The sequence below is a fragment of the Elephantulus edwardii genome, unplaced genomic scaffold, assembly GCF_000299155.1.
Source record: "Elephantulus edwardii isolate Elephantulus edwardi_28Jun2011 unplaced genomic scaffold, EleEdw1.0 scaffold00164, whole genome shotgun sequence".
NCBI lineage: Eukaryota > Metazoa > Chordata > Mammalia > Macroscelidea > Macroscelididae > Elephantulus > Elephantulus edwardii.
The window spans coordinates 7029675-7040959 of NW_006399914.1; the positions used below are offsets into that span (position 1 = coordinate 7029675).

At 42.6% G+C, this 11285-nt stretch overlaps 1 protein-coding gene across 1 annotated transcript in view; it reads right to left on the minus strand.

Moving 5' to 3' along the window:
* Positions 1-11285, minus strand: part of LOC102851744 (aromatase-like) — a 29506-nt gene that overhangs the window by 10851 nt on the left and 7370 nt on the right. The window contains exon 3 of the mRNA XM_006895334.1: positions 808-962. Coding sequence (XP_006895396.1) covers positions 808-962 — 155 coding nt within the window. The remainder of the gene's footprint in view (positions 1-807; positions 963-11285) is intronic.

Below are 11285 nucleotides of genomic sequence, written 5' to 3' on the forward strand. Positions count from 1 at the left end.
TTTCCTCAACTGTAAAACTCATAGGCAGGACTGGATGGCACAGGTAGTCTTATCCAGTTCTAAAATTCTCTCATTTTCTTCGTGCTAAAACCTCTGAACGGCCAGGCAACAATTAAGCAGGCACATTGTTGAGCCACATTTAAATCAAACATGTGATTGGCATAAAAAAAGTCTTCATTGAAATGACCCCTAAGCAGAGCAACTGGTCTCATCTGTCTCTTCCTCCTGCCTGGGAAGGTGCTTTGTGCACCAACAGGAAGAACAGACTTTGTGGTGGTTAAGAAGCTAGGCTTGGGGATTGTATCCTTGGGTTATAAGGTTGGGGCCTTGGGCAAATGACTCAATTTCTTTATACTTTGGTTTCATGACCTGTAAAATGTAGGTAATAAGAGTATTTATGGCATTGTGGGGCAGCTGTGGGATAAAAATTATTAAGTGCTTAGAACAATGTTCTCAAGAGAGTAAACCCCCAAATCCATAGTCATCAAATCAAATCTGACCAATAGCAACCCTATAGATAGATCAGAACAGTCCTGTATGGTTTCCAAGGTTACAACTCTTTATAGTAGTAGATGGACTCATCTTTTCCCCACAGAGTGCCTGGTGGCTTTGAACCAAGAACACTTTGGATAGTAGTTGTGCTTTTTATTAGCCACTTTGCCACCAGGACTTCTTTATAACAGAGCACATGCAAAACGAATGTTAGCTATTCTCATTTCAGAACAGTGAAGCAGCAGAATTTAAAATATACTTTGAAAAACTACATTCGAAGACAAAAGAACAGAATGCAGCGAGGCACCTGCATACCTTTCATGAAGAAGGGGCGAATCACTTTCCAGAGGTCTGTATTGTTGTTAAATATGATGCCGTTTTCGTGCATGCCGATGCACTGCAGCCCGAGTTTGCTGCCGAATCTGGAGACGTAGTGATCGTGCTTCATGATGTGGAACATACTCGAGGACCTGAAGAGACAGAAAACTTGGGCCTCAACAGCCGCCTGGCTGAGGCCGCGTGATGACTGCTTATAGGAAGATGCTGCTGCTGCTGCTGCTGCTGGGTGTTTTCACGTTAATTCTTAGCTACAGCAACTCCCTGTGACAGAGAAGAACTGCTCTGTAGCGTTTTCTAGGCTGTCCTCTTGATGGGGGCAGACTGCCAGCTCTTTTTTCTATGTAGCTACTAGGTAAGGTCCAACTACCACCTTGCTGGTTATGCCGCCAGAGCTCCTTGTGACAAAGATGAAGGAAGCTGGAGAGATTCCCCGGGTTCACGCGCTCAGATGGGGAGTGCTTCTGTATGACCCTGATGCTCAAATGAGGTGAGAGGGGCTGCAATTACACTTAGCTCCCCCTCTCAAAGTGGGCACTTGCCTCCAAAAATTAATACTTTGCTATATGTAAGTGGGCACTTGGCTTCTAAAAGGCTAGCTTTGACTTCATGAAGCTGGTTGGTTGATGTCTGACAAAATAGCCTCTCATTGGACACAGCGGACAAAAAGAGCTTTGCTCTGGCTGAGCGGGTTAGAGTGTGGGCCGAGGATTAACCAGATTCTCACAGCATGATGTAATCCATAAAAACTCAAAACTCATAGCCTTTAAGTCAGAACTGACTCAGAGCCGACCCTCTACTGGGTTTCTGAGGCGGTAAATCACCAGGCAGAAGACTGCCCACCTATCTCCAGCAGTGCCACTGGTAAATTTCAACTCCAGAGAGAAGACATTTTTGGATTAGCAGTGCAACTCCCTGCGAGCTAGACCATAGACCTATTCAACATTAAAAATAAGACTTTGACATAATGACCAGTAAATAGAAACAGAATCATTACATAAATAAACTATTTACATAATCTTTATTGCAGAAAAATATATTCCTACTTTCAAATCAAAACAGTATCTATTAAGACAATGTTTTCTTGATTTGACTCCTGGCAAAATCTTTCAAATGATCTTAAATTTTGGATACATTTTCCCCTCAGCAACAAAACCAAAATTCCAGAGGCTCCTATTTGTATTCCAGAGAACTAATTCGACTGAAGAATGGCTCAAAATTTTGTCTTATTGAAAAAGTTATGCCATAGGAGAGATTGAAATTCTTATTAATAGATTTGAAAACTAGCTTTTTCCCTTTCCCCACCTTATTCTATAATTAAAGCAGGAAGTCAGTAATCTGTGTAATCTCTGTTCAGAAACTCATTATCTGAGAATAGTGGGTACTTAGAGAACAACCAGACAGAGAAGCTTTTTCTTTTCTTTTTCTTGGTTTGACTGTGGTGGTGTGTTGTAGTGCAAACAGAAAGGTTGCAGCTTTGCTGGAGAAGGAGGAGCAGACTCTGCCAATGTTTACCTCCTCGGAAACGTGGTGGAGAATTGTTGAGGTGGAATCCACTGAATGGCAGTGAGTTTGGTGGTTTGGGTGTTTGTTTTCAAAAACGTTAGGTGGTTCAACTGCTTAAAAACTGGGAAGTTGGTAGTTCAAATCCTCGCCACCACCCAGAAGAAATGAAAATCTGCTTCTGAAAGGTCACAGCTTGAAAACTCTATCAATAACATACCTGACATGTTCTACTCTACACACTTTTGGGTGAAGAATCGAGATTTGGCGGTAACTGTTTCTCAGTCAGTAAGACTCTTAAAGTTAGTGTCCACTAGGGGGCGCGAGAGGCTCAGTGTGGACCAGGGAGAAAATTGACAAAGCTCAAGTGTAATGTACTCAGAAACAAGAAAGATATCGCTGACCACAGGAAACAGTATTTAAAAAAATAAGGTGATCAATCAAAAGAAGGTGGAATTAATATCATAAGAGTAAATGGGGAAAGGGGGAAAGGTTGGTGAAGAACTAGGGCGCAGTGGACAGCTCATTTTGGCTGTGTGGGCAGACCTGTGACACCAGAATGCAAAGTGTTATTATCCTGACTGGGACACTGAGAATGTCTCAACACTGGGGAGAGACCAGATGGATCTCCAAACTCAGAAGCACCAGTGGGTTGTGCAAGTTGTTTGGTCACTGCTGTCATTAAGTCTCTTTTAATGTGATCAATGTCAAAAGGCATCTCAAAAGATAGTAAGCCTAATTTCTACTAAAAGTAGAAAGTAGCCAAGAAGCAAACATTTTTCGATGGTAAAAGAAAGGAACTCTCTAGTTCTGAGTTCAAACGACTCACACATCTATGGTCAGGTACAAATGCAATGTGTGCTGTTGCTGTTTTTAGGTGCCCTCAAGGCAACTATGACTCATCACGACCCTGTAAACAGAGATCTGAACGCAGCCCTATTCTGTGCCATCCTCACAATCATGGACATATTTGAACCCATTGCTGCAGTCACTGTGTCAGTCCACCTGGTTGAGGCTCTTCTGCTCTTTCACCAACCAAGCATGATGTGTCTCTCCAAGGAGCAATCTTTCATAGCAAGGTGCTAGAATACTAAAAACATCACCTTGCCAAAAAGGTGAACTGACTCACTGACAACTACCTCTCCAGCGAGTTTTCATAATCTGTTAATCACTTGGAAGGAGATTGTTCATCTTTCTTCCAGGAAGCAAACCACCAAACAGCCAATACTTGGGGTTGGCAGCACAACTCACACTTCATCAGCAGAACTTCTGTGCTGGGATGCAGTAAAAACAATGAATGGAATGATGGTACCAGATATTAAGAACACTTGGCTTATGCAAACCATTTCTGTGCCTCATTATTATGCTCCATCAATTTGAGCTTTTTCACTGCCCTTAGACCCTCTAATGTCCTCACTCAACTAAAATACGGGTCATTTCAAGAAGGGGGGGAGGAAAGTCTATAATAGAGAAATCTGACTGTAACTTTTCTAACCAAAGGAGACAATCTGGGACTTGTCTCCTGGTACAATGAAATAAGACACACTTAGAACCATAAAAACGTTTAGCTGATCTAACCTAGCTGCAAAGGCTTTCTTTTTCAGCTTGCAAGAAATGCAAGGAATAAAGAGAGAAACAAAATGAACCAGTAAGAGAAATTCAGAGGATGAGACCTCCTAAAATAATTCATCTGGTCTCTCCAAAGGCAAGTTTCCTAGAGAGAAAGAGTAGGGGGGTTGTTCTACCAACTTTTCTGTTCAATTCCAAGTTTTCTTAATGGAAATTCTGAAGATTTTACTGCTAATCATTAAAACACTCACTTTCAAGGATGTGGAAAAACCTAACTTTGTTAAATCTTGGCTGACACTCCACTTTGAGCTTGCACTCCAAGTAACTAAATGGAGAAAAGACATACATACATACCCCTGCCTGTGTTGACACACTCATGTACACACACTCACCTGTGCACACACAGATAAGCCACCTCTATCTCAACTCCAGTGGGCCTTGAGTGTAACTGGCAATTCTACTGTATCTGCCTGGCACTCTCACACTCTTCTTGATGACAGTTATACCCTGACTCCTCTTTCTTCATATGTTTTCTAGTTCATCCCTGCTTAGTCTCAGGTAAAGACTTTATTTCCTATTTTTCTGAGAATACAGAAGTAACTAGCAGAGAACTCTAACCTCCATGATTCATACCCATATAGTTAACCTGTTACTATGGAGGGAGCTCTGGTGGCCTAGTGGCAAGAAGCTGCACTGCTACCCTAAAGGCATGTAGTTCGAGGCCACCAGCTACCCTCTGGAGGGTCAGCTATGAGTTGGTTCTGCCTCAGTGGTACATAACAACAACAAAATTTATTCATTAACTACTAATATATGCCAGATATTGTTCTAGGCTCTGAGAACATAGCAATGAACAAATTAGCCAAAATCCCTACCTTAAGGGAACAGTATATTGTTAGTATGCTGCAGCCTTCAATATGGATAGAAGCTCAGTATCAAGAAAACAAAGATTTAAAAAAAAAAAAAAAGAAAACAAAGATTCTCACCACTGGGCAGATTGGCAGATCCATGATAGATGGTGAAGAGATTGAGATTGTTAACAGCTTTGGTTAGCTTGGCTCCGCAATCAACACTCTTGACACCAGCAACCAGGAATTAAAAGATGTATTGTGTTGGGAAATCTGCTGTCAGGGACCTCTCCAAAGTACTGAAGAGCAATGATGTCAATCTGAGACTAAGGTGTGACTGATACAGGATGGTTTTTACAATCACCTGCTATGCATCAGGGAGCCGGACAATAACTAGGGATGACAAAAGGAAAATTGATGCCTTTGAGCTATGGTGTTGAATATACCATGAACTGCTAAGAGAACAAACAGGTTCATCTGGAGAGGGTTTAACCAAGCTGCTCCTTGGAGGCAAGGATTCTAAAGCTTTGTCTGACATACTTTGGACATGTTGCAAGGTGGGACCAGTCCTTGGAGAGGGATGTCATGACTGGAAGAATGGAGGGACTGTGCAAGAGAGGAAGACCCTCAATGAGATGGATTGATTAAATGAGTAGGGTAACAGAGGCAGGTGTACCAGAGACAATAAGACTGGCACAGGATACAACAGGATTTAGGGCTGTTGTACATAGGGTCTCTATGAGTCGCAGGTGACGGGACAGCACATAACAACAACAATAGTAAATATATAACACATAAGTAGGATGACCAAATGCCCCAGATTGCCTAGCATTTAGAGGATTCTTGGAATCTTCAGCGTTAAAACTAGGAGAGTTTTGAGGAAACAAGCACCGCTGGTCATACTTATCATACAGATATTTGCTACACAGAAAACTGAAATAGGAAAGGGATTGAAAAGGGCCAGTAGCTCTGAGATAAGGGTATAGTCTTAAATAGGTGACTGAGGAAGATCTTACTGAGAAGATGACATTTGATAAAGACTTGAAGGAAGTGAATGAACCATGTATAGATTTGGAGGAAGACTGCAGGTAGAGCAGCAAGTGCAACGGCCCTGAGATAGGATGCTGTCTGGAATATAAAGGATAGCAACGTGGCTGAGTGGAAGAATAATGGAGATGAGACCAGAGAGGAAGCAGTGTGCGATATCATGTTGTCTTTTGCAGGACATGGTAACAATTTGGCTTTTACCCTACATGAGATGGGAAACCATGAAAGAATTCTGAAGAGAAGAGTAACATATTTGACTCACCTATGTTTCAGAGGCAGAGGGACCAGTTGGAAAATTGGTGCAATAATCCAGGTATCAGGTAATAGTGACTTGTCCAGGTGAGAGTGGTAGAGATTAGGTGATGAGGCAAAGTTCTAGGTATATTTTGAATACCAAGCCAATAGGACTTAATGACAGATTGGATGTTGAGTGTAAGAGAAACAGCTTGATTCCACAGTCTATTCTTTGAACACCTGGAGGATGGGATCATAACCTGAGATTGGTGGGGCAGATTTGGATGACGTAGAAAATCAGGTCTCCACCTAATGTGTCTGAGACTTGATATATCCATGAGGCATCTGAGCAGAATGTTGAGTAAGGAAGTCTGGATCAGTGTAAAGTGGTCAGAAGCTAGCAAAGAAGCCTGAGAAAGAACAGCCAGAGAAGGGGAAGCCAGATGACTGTAGTGGGCTGGAAGCAAGCTGGAGAATGCCTGTCAGGAGGTGAGACGTGTCCACATCCAACATCACACACTACTTCCGGCCAAGTGAATGAGCATTGCCCTCAGCAACAGGGTTATGAAGGGTGATCTTGACAAGAGTCTCTTCAGTGGAGTAGTGAGAGAAAAACCCCAAAGGGGGTAGAGAATGAGGGGATGAAGGTCAGAGGAAGAAAATGTAGACAGCTCTTCTGAGGTGTTCGCTATAAAGGAAGAGGAGAAATGAAACAATGGCTAGAGAAAGGTGAAAGATCAGAAGATATTGTTTAATACAGTAGAGGAAATGACACCATATTTTTGATCATGGAAATAGACAATGCTGAAGGCAGGTTATTGATGGAGAAGGAAGAAGGCAGTGTTCAAGATGATAAGTAAAATTCCATCCATAATAACAGGTTATTGTTCTTGTGTACTGTTGAGTCGGAACCATCTGATCCTCTGGTGGGTTCTCAGAGGCAGTTGATTGCATGAGAGGAGATTACCCATCTTTCTCCCAAGGAGCAGCTGGTGGATTTAAACCATGTGCTTCCGGATTGTGGCACAACTTCTTGCCACTAGGCCACCAGAGCTCCCTAGGGAACCATTAATGACTACTATAAATTGGGATCATCCAGTGCTAAATGGGAGTTGAAGTAAGTAGATGTTGTTCCTAAACAACATGCCTCTGGAAACTCTATGAACTTTGAGAAATGTTGATAGTCATAGAAAGCCTTCAGGCCTTTTGTTCATAGAGTCAATACGAGTTGCGCTCGACTCAATGGCAGTCAACAACAACAGTGCTAAACAGATTGTAAACTCTCAATAAAGGTATATTGAAAGAATCAACTTTTAAAAATCCCCTGTAAATGAACATACGATCAAACCATGCACAAATGTAACCCAAATTAGCATGTGTTGCTAGCAGATATGTTAGTATCACCCTAATTAGAATGTTAACTTTCTGGATCTACCCTTATGGATGCTACCAAAACTCCCTTTCTTGTATTTATGGTACATACTGATACACATAACATATAGTCTCGTACAATAAGACCTTTCTCTCTCATTACTGTCAATTTGGAATAATCTCATAAGCTGACCCTCAATTGGGTTTGTGAAGCTCTAAATCACATAGGCTCATCTTTACTCATCTTTCTCCCTCAGAGGGATTTGAACCACCAGAGAGACATGCCCTATGGGTTAGCAGCACAACATTCTATAGACTATGCCACCAGAGTTCCCACAACGTGTGTGGAGTCTCGGCTCATGAGTCTAGGCTATCGCTCAGCCATAGTGTTGCCATGTACCTGTGTGGGAGAGTTATGTGGACTCAATTAGGCATAACCAGATGGTCCATGCTCAGGAGCTGGTATTATAGGCCATGGAAACCCTGCCTGGCCCAGGCTGGCCTGCTCATGCTGCAAACAGCTGCCCTCTCCAGCTGCTCAGAAGACCCCCTGGAGCACTCATGCCCGACGTCTCCTTTTGAAGCCCTGCAGACACCATTTCAGGACCACCCTAGGTCAGAAAGACCCTGAGAAGTTGGACTATAATTTCTGCACAGCTGGAATGGTTATAGTCCTCAAACTTTACAAGAGAGGGGGGAAATCTTGCAAACTATTCAAAGAAAAAGAAAAAGCTTTCTGAAGTCCAATGGGGTCTTTTCAAGAGGTACGGGGTGTTCTGGAAGGAACTTGAAGAGTCAGCCAGGGAAGGAGATTGGGACAAACATGTCCTATTAGCTCGGGGATCAGCCTTTAACAACAAAATTGAGCGGCTCTGAAGCAATTAAAGAGAACACAAAGACTCATACGAGAGAAAAGCCTGGGAGGACAGGCTGAGAAGGGAGCTGGTGAGCTGGGGGAGGGCTGTGCGGCTGCCTCCCCATCCCCAGGCTCAGCCAGCATCTGACCAGATCAGGCTGCCATGGTCACTTTCCTAATGAACACAGCAGAGTGACCTGAAGCTACCCCTTACTGAATCAAGGATCATACCGGAGGGCTTGACTTAAATTCCTTACCAATCTTTCTGGTGAAGTCCTGAAGATACATTTCTGCTCCAGTACTCTGATCCTTTCTCCAATTCTTTACCCCAAAGCTAGTTTAAAACTTACCAGCACAAGGGGGTACAGTGGTTAGGGCGTTCAGCTACTAACTGAAAGGTCGGTGGTTCCAACCCACAAGTTGCTCCATGAAAGATGTGTCAGGCTGCTTTCATAGAGGTCACTGCATTGGAAACTCAGTGGGGTAGTTGAACTCTGTCCTGTGAGGTTATTGTGATTTGGAGTAATTCGATGGCAAGGGGAGTATCTGATCAAGACTCAAGAGTAAAGTGATGAGACGAAAACACTCCAGTCGTGCTTAGCTGCTTCCCTTAACCCCAAGGGAAGGGTCTCCTGTACCAGAGTCCTGTATCTCCTCTCCTTTCTTCTGTCTAGACCTTCCTCCTCTGTCAACCTCACTGCTTGATGGATCACTGGGGAGCTTCAGCTGCTCCTGCTGCCTGGCTCCCACCACCAGAGACGCCGAGATTTTAAGCTGAATGTCTAGGGGTGCAGCCTGGACATTGAGAGTCTTAAAAGGTGTCCAGCTATGGTAAGAATCACTGCTGTAGATAGACCTTGAGTAGCTGGTGCATCTCCTTTTGCATAAATAACCTGCATATTAGCTCACCTATCTGCTGATAGAAAGCAAGAGTCCCTGGGGGCGCAGTGGGCTAAATGTTGAACTATTAACTGAAAGGTTGGAGGTTGGAAACTATCAAGTGCTGCCATCAAGATTAGCAGTCTTGGAAACTGTATGAGGCAGTTCTGCTCTGTCTATAGGGTCATCATGACTTAGAGCTGACCCAGCAGCAGTGAGTATAAGGCGACTTGCTGGGGAAAGGCAGGAGACATGTTGCAAACTCCGCAGGCAAATGCCATCGGTTCTAGGATATTTTTTTTGAGACTTTGATAGCTACTTAATAGGTGACTAAAGTATTGACTCTTTCAGCGAGAACAAATTAAGATCATATCAAATTCTCTTAAATCTGATTAAGCAGAGCTCAATAGACCAGAAAATGTAAAACCAAAGAGTAATCATGGCTTAGTGATAACAGCAGTGGTTCCCATATTTGAGTGTGTGTTAGAACCGCCTAGAGAGCTTGTTAGAACGCAGACTCACTGAGTCCACCTCAGAGCATGGTATCAAGTGGGCCCCAAGAATATGCATTTGTTTGTGCATGGCCACCTAAGATGCAACTAATGACATCTCTTCTTCAGGGACAAAGAGTGGAGAATAATCAGAAACCTAAGGCAAGTATTAGTTAAATGACTAATTAATTAGTCATTAATGGATTAGTTAAGGACCACCTAAACACAGCTTCCACCATCCAGAGACCAGAAGAACTAGATGGTACCTGCAAACCAGCAGCAACTGCTCTGGTTAGGATCTCAACAGGAAGTCATGGATGGAGAGAGAGGAAGAAAAATGAGAACAAAATTCAAAAACATGGAAAAGTCTAGACTTACTGGTCTGCTAGAGACTAGTGGACCCCCTGATACTGTGATCCTTCAGATTTAGAACAGAATTTAGCCTCAGGAATCAGCATTCAGCCAAACAATAAATAGACCTAGAGAATGAACAGTAACACCCCAGGAGTAAGTGCTCCTCAACACACTCAATCACAAAAAGACTCAAAGGGCAACATTTACTACCCAAAATCAAAGCTCAGAGAACAGAAAGGGACAAGAAAGAAGGATAAATGGATGTGAGAAAGCCAGGGACGATAGGAGAAAAGTGCTGATATAAATAAGGAGAGTGCAACAAATGTCAAGAAATAAAATTTGTATAAATTGTGGGGGAAAACCTCTCATACACTCTGTTACATTTTCACCCAAGCTATAAACTGTGCATTTCAACAAATTCTCAGGAGATGTTGGCACTTCTGGTTCCGGGACCACATTTTGAGACTTCCATGTCAGCCATCCACAGTAATATCTAATGAAGTGACATTGCCACCTTGAAGCCATGTTCACGCTTCCTCCTACCATCATGGTCTGCCGTAGTAACTACTCTGAGAAGTGGCACACCATCAAAGAAAAAGAGAAAAGAAATCTAGGCACTAATCAAACTATTTGTTATCTCCAAAATACAATTCCTGGACATTGTGAAGTATTTGGAGGTACCAGTTTTCCTCATATTTTAAAAGTTTGAGCTATGCCCATTCACTTTCACAACAGCCCTACATTGCCACTCCCACTAAGTCCATTCTGACTGATAGTGGCCTTCCTTCCATTCAGCCTTCAAGGCCAAGAGTCTTCATGGAAGAAAACTGCAGCTCTTTCTCTAGTGGAGCAAGCGTGACTTGCCAACATTTCAGATAACATCCTACCACATTAAGCACTGATCCTGTTTTCACCAACCAATAGAAATCTGAAGAGAAGTTTTGCTTTTATGGAGAAGGTAGAAAGAAAAACTAGTGTTCTGAATTTGTTCTGCAGCAAACTGTCAAAAGAACAGCGTGCTGCGCTCTAGATGGCCAGGGCGACATTGCTGAGCTCTTTCACTCAACATCTCCGCATCAAGTTGCCAGAGCTTTGAACTGTGTCTGTGAAGACTATATATAAGTGCTGTTGTAGGCTTGGGTATTTCTTTGTATGATTTGGTAGGTTATTTTTGGTATCTCTTGTCAGATGGGAAGATTCAAAATTCATAAGTAAATGATTGGTAATTGCTTTTTTCTGTATGCTATTCCAGTTTATGAAATATTTCCTAAATATTCACTATATATTTATATTATTTATTATATT